At 44.2% G+C, this 25584-nt stretch overlaps 1 protein-coding gene across 1 annotated transcript in view; it reads right to left on the minus strand.

The window, feature by feature from the left end:
* The window catches only part of LOC134967021 (phospholipase A2 inhibitor NAI-like), a 33066-nt gene that overhangs the window by 2702 nt on the left and 4780 nt on the right, over positions 1-25584 (minus strand). The window contains exons 2-3 of the mRNA XM_063944014.1: positions 14450-14563; positions 3608-3742 (exon numbers count right to left, since the gene is read on the minus strand). Coding sequence (XP_063800084.1) covers positions 3608-3742; positions 14450-14563 — 249 coding nt within the window. The remainder of the gene's footprint in view (positions 1-3607; positions 3743-14449; positions 14564-25584) is intronic.

Here is a 25584-nt window from a genome sequence, read left to right on the forward strand (position 1 = left end):
TCAACTGACCATTTTCTGGGAGTGGTAGGGAAAACACAGGCGTGTCCAGGCATTTGCAGGGCGGGTGTCTGACGTCAATTCCGGGACCGGTCAGGCTGAAGTGACCGCAAGGGCTGAGTAAGTCCAGAGCTACTCAGAAACTACAAAAAACTTTTTTGTCCCACTCGGCTGTACAAGCGTTCGCACACTTGCAAAGCAAAAATACACTCCCCTAGAGGCAGCGACTATCTGACCGCTGCTCTGCAAAAAATGGCTAGCGAGCGATCAACTCGGAATGAGGGCCATAGTATCTAGAGCTAGAGTAGATACCGCTACTTGGCTGATAGACCAGACAATTGCCATTTTTTGGATCAGGAAGTACAGGTTGAGTATCCCATATCCATATATTCCGAAATACGGAATATTCCAAAATACGGACTTTTTTGAGTGAGAGTGAGATAGTGAAACCTTTGTTTTTTGATGTCTCAATGTACACAAACTTTGTTTAATACACAAAGTTATTAAAAATATTGTATTAAATGACCTTCAGGCTGTGTGTATAAGGTGTATATGAAACATAAATGAATTGTGTGAATGTAGACACACTTTGTTTAATGCACAAAGTTATAAAAAATATTGGCTAAAATGACCTTCAGGCTGTGTGTATAAGGTGTATATGTAACATAAATACATTCTGTGCTTAGATTTAGGTCCCATCACCATGATATCTCACTATGGTATGCAATTATTCCAAAATACGGAAAAATCCCATATCCAAAGTACCTCTGGTCCCAAGCATTTTGGATAAGGGAGACTCAACCTGTATTTATTCCTCTGTGAGCCTAACTTGGCGCTTACAGTACTCAAGCAGACAAACAATGGCAGTTGCTCGGTCAGTCCTGGAGATAATTCTGTATCAGGTGCTGGAAAGGGGGAGGGGTCACAGACAAACAGACAGGGGAAGGGGGGAGGGGTTGCAAATCCCACCCCTACATTTCCCTTCAGCACACTAAAAATGACCTGTACCATACCTGAACCTAATTGGTAATAGAAATTCAGAGAATTAGTTTACACGTGTTTGAAAACACATGTTTAAGCTACTGAGTCACTTCAAGGCTTCTCCAATGTCAGTAGTCCTAACACTACATAATAGCATAAGTGCCCACATAGGGCCATGTAATTTAACACAGTAGGCCGCATGATAAAGGCTATTACTAAAACACATCCAGACAGAGAGCTAACTTAACCAGGAGCCACCCCCAGGATCTCCCATTGGCACTACAAGGAACAGCACGCCTTCCAAAATACTGCTCCCATTCAATGCCTCTCGCACACAAGCAGACAAACAATGGTAGTTGCTCGGTCATTCCTGGAGATAATTATGTATCAGGTGCTGGAAAGACATGTGTAAACTAATTCTCTGAATTTCTATTACCAGATAGGTTCAGGTATGGTTACAGGTAATTTTTAGTGTGCTAAGGGAAATGTAGGGGTGGGATTTACAACCCCCCCCCGTCTCTGTCTGTATGACTTACACTACTCGTTAGGGTTGTACTTTGCTCTTCCTCTGGATCAATAAAATTAGAAAAGGTTCCGCTTGACGGTTGTCTGTGTTTTTTTTAAAACTATTGTTTTTTTCTATTTTATGTTTGTCCCTCATTACAGCTGGTGGGCAGCCTTGATCTATTGTGTGGTTAACTTTTTATTTTATTCTGGTGTAATAGCAAGTTGTTACCTTAATATAATATTATACTATCAAACAGTTTTCATTTTATTTCCCTGTTCTGAGTATGCACTAACTAATTCTTTCCATTGATAATGATAGTTACATTGACACTTGTGGGGAATACCTTGGTTCTGTACAATATGTTCAAGCTAAACCTTGCATATAAACAGTGGAAAAAAACATTTCTTGGGATGTACTAATATTAATGTGAATAAGGCCTATATTTAACCCTAAAATATGCTAAGTTTAATACTATGATCTAATGACTATTCACCTACAATAACTCCAAACATTTTGGCAAAGTATTTTATAGGCACATAGTGGCTTATTTAGGTTTGTTAGCAAACCAAGAAAGTTAGCAATTGGGCAAAACCATGTGCACTGCAGGTGGGGCAGATGTAACGTGCAGAGAGATTTATATTTGGGTGGGTTATATTGTTTCTGTGCAGGTTAAATACACTAGCTGCTTTATTTTTACACTGCAATTTACATTTCAGTTTGAACACACCCCACCCAAATATATCTCTCCCTGCACATTACATCTACCCCACCTACAGTGCAGCATGGTTTTGCTCAATTGCTAACTTTTTTGGTTTGCTAACAAACCTGAATAAGGCCCAAAATACAGTAAGTAGTCTTCTCAAACCATACTGCTGGTGTTCTGATTTTCACTTCAGGTTGCAATAGTTGGCACTCTGGCTGGTACTCTATGTTGGTGGCAAACGGTGGCATTGCAAGTTATGGGGAATGGTGAGAATGAATTTATAGATCCTGCGGCATCACAATATTGTCATCACTAGTGATTTCCTTTTAATAAAGGAGGTCTAGTGAGACCCCGTGGAGATATATTTCAAACATGGGTGCAGCTATAGTGAATGCATAGAGTGCCATTTTTATGGGGCCCAGAAGCTTAGAGGGTCTTCCTCTGCTGAACCCAGATCACAGCCACATCAGCTAAATGGCACGGTAAGGAAAGAGAACACTGTATTGATTACAGAAATTAACAATCTATAAACTACCTGCTTTGATTTTAGTGTGTCACATACAGTACACTAGATTGTAACAAGTATTTGGTAGACTGTTTCTTTATACCATTGAAATGCAGCCACCTTGCCGTGGATCGGGTGCAACAAATTTGATATGTAGAGCACAGGGGGAAGAAGAGAGCGACCAAAGGTTGAGGAGAGTAACAAGCAATAGCCCGCCAATGTGAAATGGAGGCACTGTGCGGCATAATGTGAACTGGAGACACTACACTATGGCATATTATGATGAATAGGGAGCATTGTTTGGCATAATGTCAATTGGGGCACTACAATGTGGTATAATGTCAATTGGGGCACTACAATGTGGCGTAATGTCAAAAGAGGCACTTCAATGTGAACTACTGTAGGGTCATTGTGTGACATAATGGAACTGTGGACACTTATATGAAGGAAAAATGAACAAGTGAGAGGTATCTATCTAGAAGTATTTGGGGCCTCTTCAAAGTGCTGCAATGGGGCAAATAAAGTTCTAGTTACAACCCAATTTCAATGGTAAATTCATCTTATTTCCCAACACTGGTATGAGGGAGACTTTGGATGCATGTTGTAGTTATAAATAAAAAGTAAAAACATGTAAATCAAGAAGAATAACTGAAGAGAAAAAAACCCAAAGTAAAATACTTGAAAAAATAACTGCGTCGTCCTGTTTTTGGATTGAACTTTGGATAAAAAATACATAGGCACAACTGCTTCAGCCGGCTTTACAGAGTGACATAAGAAAATAGCGGAGGACCAAAGGAAAGTTGTTTAGTTCCAGTCTCCCCATACAGTATGTTAGAACACTTTGAACCGAATCATCTGGTGGGACATAAGTACATCTACAGTATTGCTATTTACTAATGGAAGCAATACTTACGTCTCGGAATAGGCATGCATCCATCATGATCACAACACGAGGAGGAGAATGTTATTATGGAGCCTTTATCCATAAAGCTGAATGTTTGGCCACAGTACTTTGGGTGTCCACAGGTCCTTAACACAGCTTCGCTTGCTAGAAAGTTTAGAAACATAATAATAATAATAATAAACGGATACGTCACAATTATATTTCAGCAGACACTAGCACAAAATACATATAATCATTATGATAACATAGGACCTGATTCATGTTTGGAAGTATAGCAAAAAAGCAAGCAACTGGGCAAAACCATGCTGCACTGCAGGTGGGGCAGATGTAACATGTGCAGAGAGAGTTAGATTTGGGTGGGTTATAGTGTAATACTGGCTGCTTTATTTTTACACTGCAATTTAGATTTCAGTTTGAACACACCCCACCCAAATCTAATCTCTTGGCACATGTTACATCTGCCCCACCTGCACTGCGACATGGTTTACAGTAGCCCAGTTGCTTGACTTTTTGCTTTACTTACAAATATGAATCAGGCGATTCAGGCCCATGGTCTGTTGAAATGGCAGAGGACTAGAGCAAAAGACATTACTTCTAATTTTTTTTTATTCATGTGTCTTTTTCTTTACAATTTGAACTTTCTATTAATCAAAACTCCCCGAGGTGGACCAAAGGACAGGTGCAAAAAGCTACTATTGCAGCAGTGGCATAGCCAAGGCGGGGTGCAAGGTGAGTGATCGCTCTGCTAGCTGAAATTCTGCATAGGCAGTGGTGTAACTAGGGCCCCGCAGCCCCTGCGAGCGCTTGGAGGCGCGCAGGGCTGCTGGGCGCCCTAGCCGCCACTGATTTCTGCTGAGAGGGACACGGAGGGCACAGCGCGCGCCTCTCCTGTGTGTCCCTCCTTGGTCTCCGGCGGCAGCGGCATGTCTGTTTAATGAAATGCCCGTTCGTGAGCCAATCAGAGCTCACGAATGGGCACTTCAATAAACAGACATACCACTGCCGCCGGAGACCCAGGAGGGACACACAGGAGAGGCGCGCGCTGTGCCCTCCATGTCCCTCCTTCACAAAACTCACAGCACAGCACCTAGCTCATGAAATCCAGCTCAGCACCCAGCTCATGAAATCTCCCTCCGGGGGAGCCCGGAGGGGAGGGGTGGGGATGTACCTGGCACTGGGGGAGCATATTTGGCACTGGGGAAGAGCATACTTGGCACTGGGGGGGGGGGGGCATATTTGGCACTTGGGGGAGCATATTTGGCACGGGGGGGAGCATATTTGGCACTGGGGGGTATATGTGTACCTGGCACTGGGGGGGGGGGGCATAGTTGTCACTCGGGGTATATGTGTACCTGGCACTGGGGGGGGGGCATAAATGGCATTGGGGGCATATGTATACCTGGCACTGTGGGGGAATATCTGGCACTGGGTGTACAGCCCTAGCACCAAGCATTACCCCCTGGTTACAAGCACAACACCCAGCTCATGAAATCCCTGGCAACAAGCATTACCCCCTAACATGAGCATGACACCCAGTGCATGAAACCCCTGGCAACGAATATTAATACCTGGCAACAAGCTTGAAACCCAGCACATGATACCTCTGGCAACAAGTATAACACCTACTGCATGAAACCCCTGACAATGAACATGACACCCTGAGCATAAAAACCCCTGGCACCGTGCATGGAACCAAGAGCATGAAACCCCTGGTAACGAGCAGGTAATTTAAAAGAAATTAGAAGCCTTACTGTAGGACTTAATGTGTAATGGGCATTGCGGTTTGTGGCATAATGTATCACGGACATTGCAGTGTGTGTCATAATGTATCACGGACATTGCGGTGTGTCATAATGTGTCACAGGCATTACGGTGTGTGGCATACTATAGCACGGGCATTGTGGTATGTGGTATGTCTCAGGGGCATTGCAGTGTGTGGCAAAATGTATAACGAACATTGCGGTGTATGGCATAGGGCATAACGGGCGCTGCGGTATGTGTCACAGGCATTACGATGTGTGGTATACCATATCATGGGCATTGTGGTACGTGGTATAATGTATCACGGACATTGCAGTGTGTGGCATAATGTATCACAGACATTGCGGTGTGTGGCATAATGTGTCACAGGCATTGTATGTGCTATAATGTATCAGGGGCATTGCAGTGTGTAGCATAATGTATAATGGGCATTGCGATGCTTGTCATAATGTGTCAATGACATTGCGGTGTGTGTCATAATGTGTCACAGACATTACGGTGTGTGGCATAATGTGTCGGGGGTATTATGGTGTGTGGCATATTGTGTCATAAGCATTATTGTGTGTGGCATAATGTCTAAGGGCCTTTGCAGTATGTGGCATAATGTATACTGGGCATTACTATAAGGAGGAAAAATTACAAATAATGTAAGGGGCATGAATCAGGATTATTTTTTTTCCTGTGGTGGCCAACGTCTGGGCGTGCAGATTGCAATACTGGGGTATAAGGAAGTCTTTTCCTGTAATGCCACGCCCCTTTATGAAAAGACACGCCCATTTCAGCAAGGCCACGCCCCTTCACCGGTTTACTAGTGCCAATTATGGGGGGTTGGGCGCATGAGAATTTTTTGGCTTGGGGGAGAAAAATTTCTAGTTACGCCACTGTGCGTAGGTGCCCATGTCATGAGGAATATGGATTATGCACCCCCGGTGTAATTGATGATTCATTGCATGGGAAATAATATATTGGACATACAAATAGAGGGGGAGGGGGGCGGGGGGCATAATATTGGACATTGAGATAAGGGGGGGGGGGGGCACAGTATTGCACATAGAGATGAGGGCACAATGGCCCTCATTCCGAGTTGTTTGCTCATTATTTTTCTTTGCATCGGTGCGATTAGTCGCAAACTGCGCATGCGCAACGTTCGCAGTGCGCCTGCGCCAAGTAAATTTGATAAAAAGTTTGGTATTTTACTCACGGCTTAACGAAGAAATCTCTTCATTCTGGTGATCGGAGTGTGATTGACAGGAAGTGGGTGTTTCTGGGCGGAAACTGGCCGTTTTATGGGTGTGTATGAAAAAACGCTGCTATTTCTGGGAAAAACGCGGGAGTGGCTGGAGAAACGGGGGAGTGTCTGGGCGAACGCTGGGTGTGTTTGTGACGTCAAACCAGGAACGAAACTGACTGAACTGATCGCAGTGGCAGAGTAAGTCTCGAGCTACTCAGAAACTGCAAAGAAATTTATTTTCGCAATTCTGCGAATCTTTCGTTCGCAATTCTGCAAAGCTAAGATTCACTCCCAGTAGGCGGCGGCTTAGCGTGTGTAAAGCTGCTAAAAGCAGCTAGCGAGCGAACAACTCGGAATGAGGGCCAATATTGGACATTGAGATGGGGGGGAAATAAAAGTGGACATAGAAGTAGGAGGAGGGGGCACAATTCTGGAAATATAGAGGGACACAATATTGGACATACAGTTGAAAGGAGCACAGAATAGAATACTATATATAGAGGGGGATCATGTGAGGAGTCTGAGGGGCCTTAGAAAAGGGCACACTTTATAAAGAGTGATTACTTTGAATGAAGGTAACTATTGCATCATTTTCTCAGGAAACCACATTAATATAGACGGATATAACAAGGTACAGATGTGACAAGACTCATCTTGCTGATTTTCACTTGTGGCAGCAAAGACAAACACCTTGCCGGGACTAGTCGCAGCGTGCGTACGTACCATACATTCCTACGCAAGTGGGTGCGTACACACATGCCCACACACAGCTGCGGGCACACAATCTGTGGTAAACAATAGACTGCAAGTTCAGGAAGGACACATCTGTAACTTAATGAGTCCCAATATTGCCTCACACCCTGGACTTAACACATAAATACGATTATTACCTATAAAAAAATAATAAAATAATGATATATACTGAAAAGATTTAGGGGCAGATGAACTAAACCTTTAAAAGTATCAATCAGCTCCTAACTGACATGTCTGTGTTTGAAAAATGACAATTAGGGCTGATTGGTTGGTACTTTATCTCCATCCGCTTTTCCATCTCCAACCATCATCTCTCTCCAAGGCTTAGTACATAGGACCCGATTTTTTAGACCCCAAAGTACAAACCAATCAGCTCCTACTGTAACTGTCATTTTTCAAACACAGCCTGTAACATGGCAGTTAGCAGCTGATTGTCTGTTTCTTAATCTCTCTCCACGTTATCACTTTTCAAGGCTTAGTAAATAGATTCCTCTGTCTCTCTGTAATTTATCACTTTTCAAGGCTTAGTACATGTTGAAGTACTGTAACAATACGTATTCCGCATGTGCATTTCTTTGAAGAACACAGAACTCTTCTCACTGTGGTGAGCAGGAGCATGAACCTGGGTAAGCACGCAATGCATCCTGGGGAAAAAAAGCACTTTGCCATCTAAACAGAGTTGGCGGCAAAAGCGAGATGCGTAGGTACAAAATGTTGGCTGATTTTTGGAGGAAGCATTTTACATTTTCAAATATTGACTTGTGTATATTTTTTTTAACTGTCAAACTGTAAATTAAGGGGATTCACTTGATCCCTATAGCAAACACAGGGGAACATGTACTAAGCAGTGATAAAATTGGAGAAGTGAGCCAGTAGAGAAGTTGCCAATGGCAACCAATCAGCATTAACGTACAGTTATAATTTGCATACTATATAAGTATACAGAGCAGCTGATTGGCTGCCATGGGCAACTTCTCCACTGGCTCACTTCTCCACTTTTATCACTGTTTAGTACGTGTCCCTAACAGAGCAGTGCTGACTGGCCAAAAGTTGGTTTAGCATTTTGGCAGAGGAACCCTAAGATGTGGGTTTCACTGCAATAGTGCCACAGCCTTTTGGCCCGGTGGTGGAATCCCACACAAGCGTGTGCTTGCCCGTCTGTGAGGTAAGGTTCTGGGGTGGGGGTTAGGTTTAGGCTGCAGGGGAGGGGGGGGGGTGTTAGGGTTAGGCTGCAGGGGGGGTTATGTTTAGGAGGGATAGGATTAGGTTGAGGTTTAGGTTCAGGCTACGGAGAAGGTGGGTTAGGTTTAGGCACCACCGGGGAGGGTTAGGGTTAGGCTGCGGGGAGGGAGGGTTAGGGGGCCATTGGGTGAAGGTAAGTATTAGAGATGAGCGGGTTCGGTTCGTTGAGATCCGAACCCCCCCGAACTTCACCTATTTTACACGGGTTCGAGGCAGCCTCAGATCTTCCCGCCTTGCTCAGTTAACCCGAACGTGCCCGAACGTCATCATCCCGCTGTCGGATTCTCGCGAGATTCGTATTCTATATAAAGAGCTGCGCGTCACCGCCATTTTCACTCATGCATTGGAGATTGAACGGAGAGGACATGGCTGCATTCTCTCCCTGAAAAGCTCCGTATCTGTGCTCAGTGTGCTGCAAATATTTGTGCTCGGTGTGCTGCAAATATCTGTGCTCAGTGTGCTGCAAATATCTGTGCTCAGTGTGCTGAAAATATCTACGTTCTCTGCCTGAAAACGCTTCATATCTGTGCTCAGTGTGCTGCAAATAGCTGTGCTCAGTGTGCTGCATTGTGGGGACCACCAGTATATAATTATAGTAGTACAGTACAGTAGGCCATTCCTGTATCTTGCAGCTCTGTGACAAGTATACTATCCATATCTGTGCTGCATTATTGTGAGCAGTATATAGTAGGACAGTGCAGCATTTTGGTGACTAGCAATATACATATAGTACAGTACAGTAGGCCATTGCTGTATCTTGCAGCTCTGTGTCAAGTACAGAGGCGGATTGGCCATAGGGTCTACAGGGAGGATTCCCGGTGGGCCGACGCCCCTGTGGGGCCTGTTTTGTTTGAGGACATGTAGTCCTTTTTATAGACATAATGATAAGATGCAAAATTATTTGCATATATGAAAATTACTTTGCCACTTAGCCTGTGATTGCAGATGATCTAGTGTATGCTCTGTCTGCCTGCTTGGCTGACATATAAGATTGAGTGAATAGTGATTGGGATACGGTTGGTGTACTAAGCAAGAAAATATATATTTCTAAAGAATTATATAGTTTCCTAAATTCTGAAGGCGTATCATATAATGTAGTGATGAGCGGATTCGGTTTTACTCGGTTTTACTCGGTTCTCAAAACCGAATCTTATTGGCTATCCAAAACACGTGACATCAGTGAGCCAATAAGATTCGGTTTTGAGAACCGAGTAAAACCGAATCCGCTCATCACTAATATAATGTGCACATAATATTTAATTTTATTTCTTTTTAACTTCCCCCTTGATGCTGGACATGCCCACTATCTGGAAAGTCTTGGGGGGAGGGTGCTGCTGCCATGGCCCATGGCTAGACCTTACACCTCTGGTGCTGCCCATGTGGGGCCACTAGTACAATTTTTTCCAGGGCCGCTTTTTGTTCCCAATCCGCCCCTGGTCAAGTATACTATCCATATCTGTGGTGCATTATTGTGAGCAGTATATAGTATGACAGTGCAGCATTTTGGTGACCAGCAGTATACATATAGGGGGTCATTCCGAGTTGTTCGCTCGTTATTTTTTTGTCGCAACGGAGCGATTAGTCGCTAATGCGCATGCGCAATATCCGCAGTGCGACTGCGCCAAGTAAATTTGCTATGCAGTTAGGTATTTTACTCACGGCATTACAAGGTTTTTTCTTCGTTCTGGTGATCGTAATGTGATTGACAGGAAGTGGGTGTTTCTGGGCGGAAACTGGCCGTTTTATGTGAGTGTGCGAAAAAACGCTACCGTTTCTGGGAAAAACGAGGGAGTGGCTGGAGAAACGGAGGAGTGTCTGGGCGAACGCTGGGTGTGTTTGTGACGTCAAACCAGGAACGAAACTGACTGAACTGATCGCAGATGCCGAGTAAGTGTGGAGCTACTCAGAAACTGCTAAGAAGTGTCTATTCGCAATTCTGCTAATCTTTCGTTCGCAATTTTGATAAGCTAAGATTCACTCCCAGTAGGCGGTGGCTTAGCGTGTGCAAAGCTGCTAAAAGCAGCTTGCGAGCGAACAACTCGGAATGACCCCCATAGTACAGTACAGTAGGCCACTGCTGTATCTTGCAGCTCTGTGTCAAGTATACTATCCATATCTGTGCTGCATTATTGTCAACAGTATATAGTAGGACAGTGCAGCATTCTGGTGACCAGCAGTATACATATAGTACAGTACAGTAGGCCACTGCTGTATCTTGCAGCTCTGTCTCAAGTATACTATCCATATCTGTGCTGCATTATTGTGAGCAGGATATAGTAGGACAGTGCAGCATTCTGGTGACCAGCAGTATACATATAGTACAGTACAGTAGGCCACTGCTGTATCTTGCAGCTCTGTGTCAAGTATACATATCTGTGCTGCATTATTGTGAACAGTATTGAGTAGGACAGTGCAGCATTATGGTAACCAGCAGTCAGGTCATTCCCCTTATCAGGCTTTTGCAGAAACAGCTGGAGAGATTGAAGGAGGAGCTAATACGGAGCGATTCCGCTAGGCATGTGGGACTTGTGGATAGAGCCCTTCATTCGCTTAACCAGGATTTACGGGTGGTCAATCCGTTGCAATCAGAGCACTACATTTGGCCACCGTGCTCGATCCTAGGTTTAAAGTCTACATTGTATCTCTCTTTCCGGCAGACACAAGTCTGCAGAGGTTCAAAGACCTGCTAGTGAGGAAATTGTCAAGTCAAGCGGAAAGTGACCCATCAACAGCTCCTCCTTCACATTCTCCTGCAACTTGGGCTGCGAGGAAAAGGACATCTGGTCCGGACTGAAGGACCTGCCAACGATTACTGACATGTCGTCTACTGTCACTGCCTATGATTCTGTCACCATTGAAAGAATGGTGGAGGATTATAAGAGTGACAGCATCCAAGTAGGCACGTCAGACAGTCCGTACGTATACTGGCAGGAAAAAGAGGCAATTTGGAGGCCCTTGCACAAACTGGCTTTATTTTACCTAAGTTGCCCACCCTCCAGTGTGTACTCCGAAAGAGTGTTTAGTGCAGCCGGGCACCTTGTCAGCGATCGGCGTACGAGGTTACTTCCAGAAAATGTGGAGAAGATGATGTTCATCAAAATGAATTAGAATCAATTCCTCCGTGGAGACATTCACCAGCAATTGCCTCCAGAAAGTACACAGGGACCTGTGATGGTGGATTCCAGTTGGGACGAATTAATATTCTGTGAGGAGGGGGATGTACACAGTGAAAGGGGTGAGGAATCGGACGACGAGGAGGAGGTGGACATCTTGCCTCTGTAGAGCTAGTTTGTGCAAGGAGAGATTGATTGCTTCTTTTTTGGTGGGGGCCCAAACCAACCAGTCATTTCAGTCACAGTCGTGTGGCAGACCCTGTCGCTGAAATGATGGGTTTGTTAAAGTGTGCATGTCCTGTTTATACAACATAAGGGTGGGTGGGAGGGCTCAAGGACAATTCCATCTTGCACCTCTTTTTTTTATTTTTATCTCTGCATCATGTGATGTTTGGGGACTATTTTTTAAGTGCCATCCTGTCTGACACTGCAGTGCCACTCCTAGATGGGCCAGGTGTTTGTGCCGCCCACTTGGATCGCTTAGCTTAGTCATCCAGCGACCTTGGTGCAAATTTTAGGACTAAAAATAATATTGTGAGGTGTGAGGTGTTCAGAATAGACTGGAAATGAGTGGAAATTATGGTTATTGAGGTTAATAATACTATGGGATCAAAATTACCCCCAAATTCTATGATTTAAGCTGTTTTTGAGGGTTTTTTAGAAAAAAACCACCCGAATCCAAAACACACCCGAATCCAACAGAAAATTTTCAGGGGGGTTTTGCCAAAACGCGGCCGAATCCAAAACACGGCCGCAGAACCGAATCCAAAACCAAAACACAAAACCCGAAAAATTTCCGGTGCACATCTCTAGTAAGTATACTTACCTTTCCCGTGTCGGGATTCTAAACATCAGGATGGAGTAGTCGATATTCTGACCGCCGGCATATCAATCCCAACCCGTACAGACTGCAGGGTGCCATTCTCTGCAGTTTTGCAGTGATCTGTGGGATGCAATGCCACCAATAATACACTGTAAAACTGCCTGGATTTCAAGCCCCATCTTAGTAAAGCCACTCGAGGGCTCTAATGGGGCTTTGCGTGTCCGACCTATCAACGTGTTTGTTTCCTCTAGGTGCTCCGGTTTTCTCCCACAGCCCAAAAGCATACTAAAAGCTAAATTCCATGCTGACAAAATTGTACCATTCTATGGGGGGAATTTATCAATCCTCGGAGAGAGATAAAGTATAAACCAATCAACTACTAACTGCCATTTGACAGGCCGTGTTTAAAGAATGAGAGCAGCTGATAGGTTGGTACTTTATCTTACTTTGCTTTATCTCTCTCCAAGGCTTGATAATATATTCCCCCTGTCTATTTATGCGGTAGATAATTTACACTTTAAGCTACAATGGGGCAGAGAGCCTGATTCAGAGTGTACGCTATGCCGATATATACAGAGGAGCGGCAGCAAAAACTCTGAAGTGTCAGCTCTATTTTCATGGGCGTGCCTCTGACTGTATCTGCGATCCCGTATGCAGTGCCAGTGGCTCTGCGTTTCACTTTCTGCGGCCATGCTGCACGAATACAGGGTTACTTAGCTGGTGGCTTATGCCGCTGCTAGCATTTGTGATGCTGCCTGTGGACATATTTTTTTGTATTTTGGCACAGTATAAAGAAGCAGCAGCTAATGTATTACAGTACAACACTGAATCAGGCCTCAGTAGTGTGACGGATTATACATTCTCTGCACAGATTGCATTACATGTTGAGTATCCCATATCCAAATATTCCGAAATACGGAATATTCCGAAATACGGAATTTTTTGAGTGAGACTGAGATAATGAAACCTTTGTTTTTTGATGGTTCAATGTACACAAATGTTGTTTAATACACAACGTTATTAAAAATATTATATTAAATGATCTTCAGGCTGTGTGTATAAGGTGTATGTGAAACATAAATGAATTGTGTGAATGTACACACACTTTATTTAATGCACAGAGCTATTAAACACAATTGCTAAAATTATCTTCAGGCTGTGTGTATAAGGTGTATATGAATTATAAATGCATTCTGTGTTTAGACTTGAGTCCCATCACCATGATATCTCATTATGGTATGCAGTTATTCCAAAATACGGAAAAATCCGATATCCAAAATACTTCTGGTCCCAAGCGTTTTGGATAAGGGATACTCAACCTGTATATAGTTTTGCCAAATAAAGAAACTGAAATAAATAATACATCTAACAAGTGATGTTGGTTTCATGTGTGTGACAATGGGCCTAAGTCAGCATGGATCGCTATTTAGAGAAATCGCTAATTAAGCGATTATTGACCGACGGCACATGCGTAGTGTTTGCATTGCGCACGCATAAGGAGAAATAGTGACAGAAAATGTATACAGATCATAATCGCAAGGTACCCGCTGATTGACTGACAGGAAGCCAACGTTTCTGGGCAGAAACCTGCCATTTTCTGGGTGTGTCAGACAAAGTCAGGCGTGCCCAGGTGTTTTAGGGGAGGGTCTCTGATGTCAGCGCAGACCTACTCCTGGCCGATTACTGGCAGCCTCAGACCTACTTATATTTGCTCAGACGACAAATAATCTTCAATGTTCCGGGAATTGCGTGTGCATCTGCGAGTGGGTAGCGATCTTTGATGCATTCGCAAACTTGCACGGGGCGTTTTTAGTTCTTGTGGGGGCGACGCCTTTTTACGGGCAGACAACTGCAATTTCTCAGAATAGTGATCCATGCTGAATTAGGCCCAATATACTCTATAAAATAATAAGTTTTGCAGTATATACCTTCATTTTGTACGGTGAAAGTAAAGCAGACGGAGTTGTTGGGACACGGTGCGGGAGGAGCCGAGCATTCCAGCCCATTTTCATTTTTGCACTGGACACAGGAAATTGCATAAGCTGTGAAAAAAAGAACAAATATTTTTTTTTATGTCACACATCACACTGTTTACACAATTATCAACATATAGCAGACTTTCATAAGGCAGGCACAGATTGCCTGGATGTATCACGGTCTCCTACTGTATGGATGTGGTGTGCGGCTGTGTAGACAGCTGCTTGTATAGCCATGACACTCCCATAACACGGACCATCCTTATGTGCACTAGTAGTCATCTCCCAGCACTGCCCAGGAGCGTCCATCACTTTTCCATCACACTTCTGATGCTTCCTGAATTGTGTCTACACTCAGTAGCGGATCTTGCCACGGGCAAGCAGGACTTTTGCCCGGGGCGCCGCCTTCCAGAGGGTGACGGCGCCATCCAGGGGGCGCCGCACCATTTCAAGATCCGCTACTGTTTGGCAGTGCCCCCTGCTGTGAAGAGAACTAGACGCTACCCGTCTAGTTTCCCTTTGTGGAGAGGACCTTTGCTGTGCGGTGCGCGATGATGTCATCGCACACCGCACAGCATTGTGGGACTGGCACAGACGCTAGGGGTCATAATTGACCTATAGTGTCTATCTATGCTGTGCTATAGGAGAGACGTCATGGCGTCTCTCCCACAGATCCGAGGAGAGGAACGGCGCTGGCGGAGGTCTGCAGCGGTCGGGAATCAGGAGCGGGGATAGTAAGTATTCATTTTTTTTTGTTTTTGTAAGCGGCGCTACTGTACAGGGGGCACAAATGGGGGCACAACTCTACAGGGGGCGTAACTGACCACACCCCTGTATGAAGCAACGCCCCTATTTTTCACCCGGGGCACCACAAGGGCTAGAACCGGCCCTGTCTACACTCAGGGTAACACAACGCACTCAGGGTAACACAATGCACTCAGGGTAACACAACCCACTCAGGGTAACACAACCCACTCAGGATACACAATGCACTCAGGGTAACACAATGCACCCTAGAAGTTCTTTTTTGACATTTTTGTGTATACGCAGATGCAAATAATCATTCAACTATATGAACATTAGCATTGCCTGCAGATGTGTGACTCAAAATCAAGCCCATAGTATGCTCCAGTGTTTAAGTCAGGTTAGATGGAATGTTGACTCATGCACAGTACCATACTCGCCTAATCTCCCGGAATTTGCAGTCTGGCTCCCAAAAATCGTGTGGCACTACCCGCAACCTGGGAGAGAGGGCAAGTTTCCCGGCCGGCACTCACTTGCCCGCACGCCTGCAGCAGCACACTCCCCGCCACAGCCGTCCACTTAATTTACCCAGTCAGTGGGCGTGGCGTAGTGATGATGTGATTCACTCTGAATCGCGTCTTTGTAGCACCGCCCCCGGCTTTACAAAGCCCATAATTTGTGCATTGTAAAGTGGGGGTGGTGCATGCATTTGTGCACAGACTGCAGGCAGGGAAGTGATCTAACGGGGCTCTGTTGTCTCTGCAGCTTCTCCTTACCTTCCCCTCTCTGTGGTTGCAGCAAACAGATCAGAACAGTTACACATAACAGGCACTGGACAAGAATTCCATATCAAATTAATCAGCGCAGTCTCCTGGTGCATCCCAGCTTCAACGCGTTGTGACTAAGATGCATTTTCAGCAAAAATGACGCCAGACACTAGCATAACTGGGTGAGACCAGGCTCTTTGGCATATTGAGGCTGGTTATACAGTATGAGGACACTTCTGTATGTATTAATCACAAAACAAAAATGTAGAACATATACAACTAAAATTGTTGCATTTCTCAACAACCTCGCTCCTCCGATAGTCCTAGTCACATTGCATTGCCACTAAGATGCATTTTCCCCACAGAGGAGGTCCGCTGCTGCCAAAGTCTCACAGGATCTGGTGCTCCGAGAGAGGTTGTTTGGCGCCACTACATCAGTGATGTATGAGGACCAGTGATGGCCTCAGATGTGGAGCTGCAGTCCAAAATTCAATTAGGGGAGCCACACCAACTGCAAGTGAGTTCCGGACGGAGATGTTTGGCAGTGTATGGGGTGGCAGTTGGTGTGGCTCCTCTATTTGAATTTTGCTGCAGCCCCACCTCTACAACTGTCACTGGCTATTTGCCACTAATGCCCAGATTTATCAAGCCTTGGAGAGTTATAATTGCATGGTGAAAAAGTACCAGCCCATCAGCTCCTGTTACAGGCTAGGTTTTAAAAATAAGAGTTAGAACTGAAGCTGATTGGTTGGCACTTTATCACCGTGCTATTATCACTTTCCAAGGCTTGATAAATCTGGGCCTGTATGAGGCCTCTCTACATGATGTGATGTTAGTGTATTAGAATGCTTAATATTTGTAGACACTCCCTTACTAACATGTGTAAGCCTGAATCTTCAGTGATGGTCCCTGGGACCAGGGGGATGCTGGGAAGTGGGTGGTCCAGGGTGCAGTGTGCCTGGAGTTGGTGATGGAATAAACAGCACAGCAGTGAACTCACATGTCTCTGTGTCCTGATGACTGGATTTACAAACATATGAACAAAACATGGTGTCAGAAGAAGTTTAACTTGGACTGCTAGTGCTCTCAGAGTGTGAAAGAATCTTGCAGAAGTCTGTAAGGCTGTGTCTGCAAAGCCTGCCGTGTGCTGCTATCTTCAAACAGTGAGTAACCATGGATAAACTAGCTCCTCCAACTGGCATGCTGATGTCTGGTAACTTGTCTGAAAACTGGAAAAGATTTAAGCAAAGGTTTAATATATATCTTGCTGCATGTGGAGCTGATTCAGAGGCTGACAAAACGAAGGCATCCATTTTCCTCCATGTGAAAGGAGAGGAGCTGCTGGACATTTATAATAGTTTTCAGTTTGCTGAGGGGCAGAATATGGTGCTATCTTCTATAATGCAAAAGTTTGAAGATTACTTTGTGCCAAGGAAAAATGTGACATATGAAAGATATACGTTTTTCACATGTGATCAGAAGTCTGTAGATGGATTTGATCAGTATGTTACAGAGCTGCAATCACTCAGTAAAACCTGTGAGTTTGGTGATTTAAAGGATTCACTGATTAGAGATCGTATTGTCTGTGGAATACCTGATAATGGACTCAGAGAGAGACTGCTGAGAGAGCAAGACCTAACACTAGACAAGGCAGTGACTATGTGTAGATCTGCTGAAATAACTAGATTTCAAGCCAAAATGTTACACAAGGAAGTTGATGCTAATGTCCATGTAGTGCAGAAAACAGAGCCATGCAAACCTCCATTCTCAAGAATGAAGCAGTCTAAGACACAGTCTAATAACGAAACGTGTAGTAGATGTGGAAATGCTCACAATCCTAAAATGTGCCCTGCTTATGGTAAAACCTGCATGAAATGTGGTAGACTTAATCACTTTGCCAAATGCTGTAAAATTAAAAGAAAAACTATGCTGTGCAAGATACATGAAGGCCACTTAGGAGAAGAAAAATGTAAGCGGAGAGCGCGTGAAGTTATGTATTGGCCAAGAATGAACCAAGACATAGCACAGACTACAGCTACATGTGAATTATGTCTCACGTATAGATCGAAACAACAATTCGAGCCACTGAGTCCTCACGCAGTGCCAGAGAGACCATCCTAGAAAGTTGGCGCAGATTTGTTTGATTGTAATGGGAAAACGTACATTGTCATGACTGATTATTACTCTAACTACCCTGAGGTGAAGACACTACATACAACTACTAGTAAAGCCGTAATCAATTGCATGAAGTCAATCTTTGCAAGGCATGGTGTTCCTATGGAAGTGTTCACTGACAATGGTCCTCAGTTTTCCAGTGCGGAATTTAGACAATTTGCTGATGAGTGGGAATTTGTCCATACTACGTCAAGTCCCAACTATCCACGCTCAAATGGGTTGGTGGAAAGTTCAGTAAAAACTGTAAAGAGTCTCATGAAAAAAGCTCAAGAAGGTAAAGAAGATTTCTACAAAAGTCTTTTAATCTACCGCAGTACACCTTTACAGAATGGACTTTCTCCTGCACAAATGCTGGTGGGAAGGAGGATTAGAGCAAATCTCCCGATACATGATGAACTGCTTAATACACATAACTCAGCGTTGGTCAGACTGACTAAGGAACGTCAAAAGGCGAAACAGAAACTGTTCCATGACAGGCGAGCAAAAATCTTATCTGATCTAAAATCGGGTGACCAAGTCCGCCTCAGAGATCACGAGAAAGGTATTTGGGTGCAGAAAGGTATTGTGCAAGCACAAGTAGCACCAAGATCTTGTACTGTACGTACAGAGCGTGGAACGGAAGTAAGAAGAAATCGGGTGGATTTAAGATCTCAACCTAACCATAATGAAGACAACATGACTGAAGAATACCCTTCATCTGACATGTATGATGATCCTGATAATGGTGAACAAACCACGATTCTAGAAAGGTCCAATATGGTCGATGAAACGCAGACTGTGTATGAAAGACCCAAAAGGGAAATACGCAGACCTGAGAGACTCATTGAAACGTGTTAGATGATGTTCTTAATATGACGTTGTTAATTGTTGCATTGAAGCGTACAGGGCTTATCTTTAAAGAAAAGAGGATGTGATGTTAGTGTATTCGAATACTTAATATTTGTAGACACTCCCTTACTAATCTGCGTAAGCCTGAATCTTCAGTGATGGTCCCTGGGACCAGGGGGATGCTGGGAAGTGAGTGGTCCAGTGTGCAGTGTGCCTGGAGTTGGTGATGGAATAAACAGCACAGCAGTGAACTCACATGTCTCTGTATCCTTATGACTGGATTTACAAACATATGAACAAAACACACATGATATTAGATTTTTGGGTTGCAATGTCCAAAGAGCGTAACGCTCTTCCTAATCTGTCATTACTTGTCCACTGAGATTAGGACCTGTTGGAAAAATTCTGGTAGACAAACTCAGCAAGTGAGAGTATTTCCTTATCATATGAGTATCTTTACTTCCAAGGCTGGGATTGTTATTCATTTAGGAAATTATTATTAATATTATTATTATTATTATTATTATTATTATCTATATTGGGAACTGTACTTATTTCTTTATGCAGTTATGACTTATGTTCTTGGCTTGTCCTGCCATGATTTTGTGTTGCTTGGCTGGGGTAATTGTGGGTATAAAATCAATCTTTCTACCAGATTGCTTACATAAATTTATAATCCACTTGATTGAGTCCTGGTAATGTAAATTGAGAGCCACTATTATTTTCAGCTACCCAGATGGGAGGAAGACCGATATAAATAGGACATGGGATTGAAAAACTTGGAATGCTACACTGGGAGCGGTCTGTTCCATAATGGAATTTCTTGTTAGATGTTCAGAAGAAATTAATCCACACAAGTGTTAATAGCTAGGTGTTTACGATGGGCTATATCGGGAGGTTAAGGTTCATAATTAAACAAATGTATAAGGTGGAATCTAAAACCATAAATTAAACTAAAATTAACCCCTGGAAGGAGAAAATGATGTAGTCTACTCGGATAATTCTGTCTACTCTTTCATTTACAGGCTGTGTCTTCCATGTACAAAATGTTGGACCGACGTATTTTGGGTTTCAGATTTTTCTGTATTTTAGAATAATGAGAGATATATTAGGGGTGGAATGTAAGTCTAAACACGAAGATGCATTTGTGTTTCATATACACCTTACACACAGCCTGAAGGTCATTCTATTAAATGTATTAATAATTGTGTACATATAACAAAGTTTGTGTACACTGAACCACCAGAAAGCATAGGTATCACTATCTCAGCTGGGTTCAAAAAATTGTGGATTTTGGAATATTTTGCACATGAGACTTTCTGAACTGGGGGAGACAACCTGTATTTTTCCCTTATGTGAGACTTCAGGTAGCTGCAGTGCAGATACAGGAACAGACTACAGCTTATGGCAGGGGATGGTCAATGTCCAATTCCCGTCATTCTTTTTAGTAATTCATCAATGTTCATAAGACACGATAATCAAAAGTCCAGACACCCTCCTAATTCCTTTAATGGAATACGTCAGTGGTTCCCAAATTTTTTTGAATCACGGGCCCCTAAAGTATCAGAATTTTTTTCCCGGCTATCCAAGGCCAAAAGTTTCTTATTGAGAAATGTAGAAATAAATATTAAATGAAGTAAATTGTGCTTATACGTCATCCTTAGGTTCAGTTGTGTGGTGAGGGACAAGATTTGCTTCTGTTTGTCCACATATTTTATGATTGCCAGCCACCAGCACTGCTTTTATCTATTACATCAGCCATAAATAAATTGACTTGCTCCTGGACCACCAATCCAAGGCACCCCTGCAAGAGCCTCGCGGCACCCCAGGGTGCCAGGGAACACAGTCTGAGAACCACTGGTATATGTGTAACCTTGTAGATATGTAATAAGTCAAAGGAGCCAAATAGGGCTCTATTTAAAAAGGAAAGTTAAAACGGGCATAAAAACATTGCAGATTTTTTTGCTTTCCTTTAATCATCATATTTGATTTTTGGGTGGTCCTAGGACTGACTTAGCAGTATTGGCCTGTCCCAGTGATGAGATAAAGGAGCCCAGTGCTGTCTGTTTCATAAACTGGGGGGCGCAATGCAGTGTGGGTGAAAGCAGAAAGAGAATTGCCTCTTCCTGCTTATCTCCCCAGGGAGCCCACATAACGCCATCCTGAGATGGCGCTATTTGTTAGAGAGAGCTTTGCTTCTCTTATTTTTATTAAATAGAGTTTGTGTGCAGCCCCTATTCAAACCTTTGTGACTTGCAGTACTGTTATTAGAGAAAAGTCAGAGAAATCACTGATTTATTGGCACTTTGCTTTATTATAACTTAAATAGTGAGACATTAAGGTAAAAGCATTCGCCAGCAAAAATGTTCTAGACAAGCCTTTATTTTGTTTGCTAAGTAAACTCCTTAGAGCTACAATAATGATATCATAACTTTTGAAGATGGCGTTAAACATATGCATGTTTGAAATGTATATGTTGATAGAGAGAATATAATATGATGAACACGTGAAGAAATATATAATGCCTGATTCAAATGCTAATTGAACAAAGTAGTGAATAAATTGCGACACCCTCATTTGCATTCACACAGATTTACATGAGTGACATAAGTGGTGAACGCTGGCAGCCCAAAGCAAGCTAATAAATGTCAGGAGACGTATATCACAGCTGGGATGCCGAACGCCAGGATCCCGACATCGGCATCTTGAGCAGAGGAATGCCGGCATGAGGGCGAGCGCAAAGAAGCTATGCTCGCCACAGGTTCTATTCTCCCTCTATGGGTGTTGTGGACACCCATAGAGGGGGAATCACCTACCTTGCCGGTATACTGGCGGCGGTTTGGTGGACCTGTCGGCATTCCGGCATCGGTATTGTGACAGCCGGGATCCCGACTATCGGTATGCTGATCGCATACCTATTATATAAGTCATGCTACCTGGAGACCAAGCTGATTGGGGTATGACCCCTTACTGTCTGGTGCGCTTCCACCACAGAGACCAGCAGTCTCTATTTATCATTTTTATTTGATAGAAACCTATTTTGCACAATATCTGTCTAGGTGATTTTTATCAGTTGTTTTTGTATATCCTCATAAGCAAACGCAGGGGGGATTTCTGGTTGCCCGGAAACCCCCTCCTCGCCTTGGCATGTGGCTCAAATTATAACAACAATAGCAATGGTATATAATACGATTACTAGAGCTGCCACCACATCATGCAGTTTAAGGAACAGAGCAGAGCTGCTGCATATGCCCAGTGGTAGCAGCTTCTACAAAGTTTTCTGTGTGTGTGTTTCTGAGCCCTCAATCAGTGCACTGGACCAGAGAGTAGCTACCAGTAAGAAGAGACAGGAACCTAACCATGAGGTGGGAGAATGTTTGCATAGAAAAGAAAGTGCAGTATTGGTTCTATTATGTTTATGTATTTATTTATTCTAGTATGTTTTTATCCTTTTCTTGATCACTTATCTTATTTATATTATTTAAATATGTGGGAGATTGTGGATTGCATTTGGACACCCCCCTCTAGAAATCCTGCGTTTGCCACTGATCCTATAAGCGTTGTGAGTATTTTCTCATATTAAACACAATATATTATAGTTTTTCTCTGTGATTCCTATAAAATGTATGTTCCTGTAAACTCTGCTAATCAAACCTTACATATTATTTGGATAATGATAACAAACACTTACAGTACTTAAAGTCTAATTGTAGCATTGTAGGGAAAACGGAAGGCTTCCTGTTTATAGGGGTATATTCAATTAAAGTCGGATCCATTCCGACATGTATTTGTCGGAATGGATCCGACAACCCCTATTCAATTCCCATCTTAAGTCGACTTTTTCAAGTCGAATTGAGATGGGACTCAGAGGAGGAGAAGGGGGGCGAGCCGCGGAGAGACCAGCGGGGGGACAGCCGGAGAGCATACAGGGAAATGATCAGCACGCTGCTGGAGCCGTGTGGAAGCTGCCGTGAGGTCGGGTGGCTGAGTGACATCCAGCTGCAGCGCTACTGTAGCGCTGATCATCTCCCTGTATGCCCACCGGCTGTCCCCCCGTCTTCCTGCGGCTCCCCTCCCCCCCGCCTCCTCTGGGTCCGCATCTCAGCCCGACATCATTTTGATGTCGGACTGAGATGGTCGAAAAGGGGACCAAAACCTGTCGGTTTTGGCCCCGTTTTCGACACAAGCACATGGATCGGCAGCTATTCCGCCGATCCACGTGCTTTTCGACAAGTCGAATTCATCGACTTGTTGAAAAATTTAGCTAAATATTGAATAGGTCGAATCAGGATTCGACCTTAAAAAGTCGAAAACTGACGTCTTTTCGACAGACGGCAGTTTTCGACTTCAATTGAATATACCCCATAATGAGTAGCTCCCACAAAAAGAGGGGGTAGAAATTGGGAATTAAGAGTCACCACGGATTTTAAGTTGGCCATACATCAGAACGATTTCATTCTAACCAACTAACTAGTTGGCTGGTTGTAATGATAATCTGGCAGTGTGTAGGACAAAGTGATAATAAGCCGATTGCGCCCACACACCGTAAAACGGCCCAAAATGGTTGGTTCACCTAGTTGGAAAAATCGAGCAAGTTGGATTTTTCCCAAGTAATCATTCTAGCATAGGGTGAATTTTCCCTCCGACTGAACGATAAGTAGCCGGACACTGACCGGCAGTGACTACCTACTTTTGTATCACTCACCTCTGTTAGCCACAGGGAGAGCCGCCAGTACTGCGCACACAGTGAGATGCGACGGCATCTCACTTGAGCAAATGCATCTGCCTATGCCTCTGCCTGATTGACAGGCAGAGGCATTCGCGGGAAGGGAGGGGCGTTGCACCGACATTAAAGGGGCTCAGTCTGGACAACGCAGGCATGTCTGGACTGTTTGTGTGGTAGGCCGCGGCGGCTGCATGTTGTCACACGCAGCCGCTGAGACCCGAAACATGGTGGGTAGCCACCTGCCTTTGCAGCTAGGCTGCGTAGGCAGAGGGCTACCCTAAACATGCAAAAGCATCCGCGCCGTGTGTTTGCAGGGGGGCTGGATCCGGGATGTGGGGCAGACTTGCCCTATGCTGGGCATCCCCCTGCATGTCAGGGTCATGGATCGTAGGTGTGCATTTTTTCGCACATCTACGATCCAAGCTAAATTAGGCCCTTAGTTCTGTAAATGATGCATAATTACTTTTCCAAATACTTGCAAAACACTTTCTCATTGCTGAACTTTTACACTTAAGAAACAAAAATATTTGAATATAAAATGGTAATTTACTGTGCAGTGGAAGAAGGTGTAAGAGAAGTTCTCTCATAGAACCATAGACCTGCAGTAAACTGCAACCTCACACTCAGCCATTTTACAACATGTAACAGCAGATGTGCTAGGATATTTCTGTTGTCCATCCAGCCGTTCCAGTGGGAATTGGTTATCAATAGATCATATATTCCTAGTACAGTGTCTGACACTTTTGCTATGAACACTTTTGTAAACATAAAAACTCTCATAGCGAAACTAACACCTTTGATAGGGTAGGGTACAATATTCTGGCGGTCAAGATCCCAACGGTTACAATCCCAAAGATTTTTGTTGAGTAACTAATTATAACCCAAACCGACCCTTTCCGCAGCCTAACCCTAACCATTCCCTTCCCACAGCCTAACTCTGACCATCACCTTCGGCAGTCTAACCCTAACCATCCCCTTCCCACACCCTAACCCTAACCATCCCCTTCCCACACCCTAACCCTAACCATCCCCTTCCCACAGCCTAACCCTAACCATCACCTTCCCACAGCCTAACCCTAACCATCCCCTTCCCAAAGCCTAACCGTAACCATCACCTTCGGCAGTCTAACCCTAACCATCCCTTTCCCACAGCCCAAGCCTAACACCCCTTCCCACAGCCTAACCCTAACCATCCCCTTCCCACAGTATAACCCTAACCATCGCCTTCAGCAGTTTAACCGTAACCATCCCCTTTGGCAGTCTAACATTAACCATCCCCTTCCCACAGCCTAACTCTAACCATCACCTTCCCACAGCCTAACCCTAACCATCCCCTTCCCACAGCCTAACCCTAACCATCCCCTTCAGCAGTAACCATCCCCTTCACACAGCCTAACCCTAACCATCACCTTCGGCAGTCTAACCCTAACCATCCCCCTCAGCAGTAACCATCCCCTTCCCACAGCCTAACCCTATCACCTTCCCACAGCCTAACCCTGACCATCACCTTCGTCAGTCTCATCCTAACCATTAACTTCCCACAGCCTAACCCTAACCATCACCTTCGGCAGTCTAACCCTAACCGTTCCCTTCCCATAGCCTAACCCTAACCATCATCTTCCCACAGCCTAACCCTAACCATCACCTTTGGCAGTCTATCCCTAACCATCCCCTTCCCATAGCCTAACCCTAACCATCACCTTCCCACAGCCTAACCCTAACCATCACCATCCCACAGCCTTACCCTAACCATCACCTTCAGCAGTCTAACCCTAATCATCCCCTTCGGCAGCGTAAACCTAACCATCCCATTCAGCAGCCTAACCCTAACCATCACTTTCCCACAG

The sequence above is a fragment of the Pseudophryne corroboree genome, chromosome 10 (genome assembly GCF_028390025.1).
Source record: "Pseudophryne corroboree isolate aPseCor3 chromosome 10, aPseCor3.hap2, whole genome shotgun sequence".
Lineage (NCBI taxonomy): Eukaryota > Metazoa > Chordata > Amphibia > Anura > Myobatrachidae > Pseudophryne > Pseudophryne corroboree.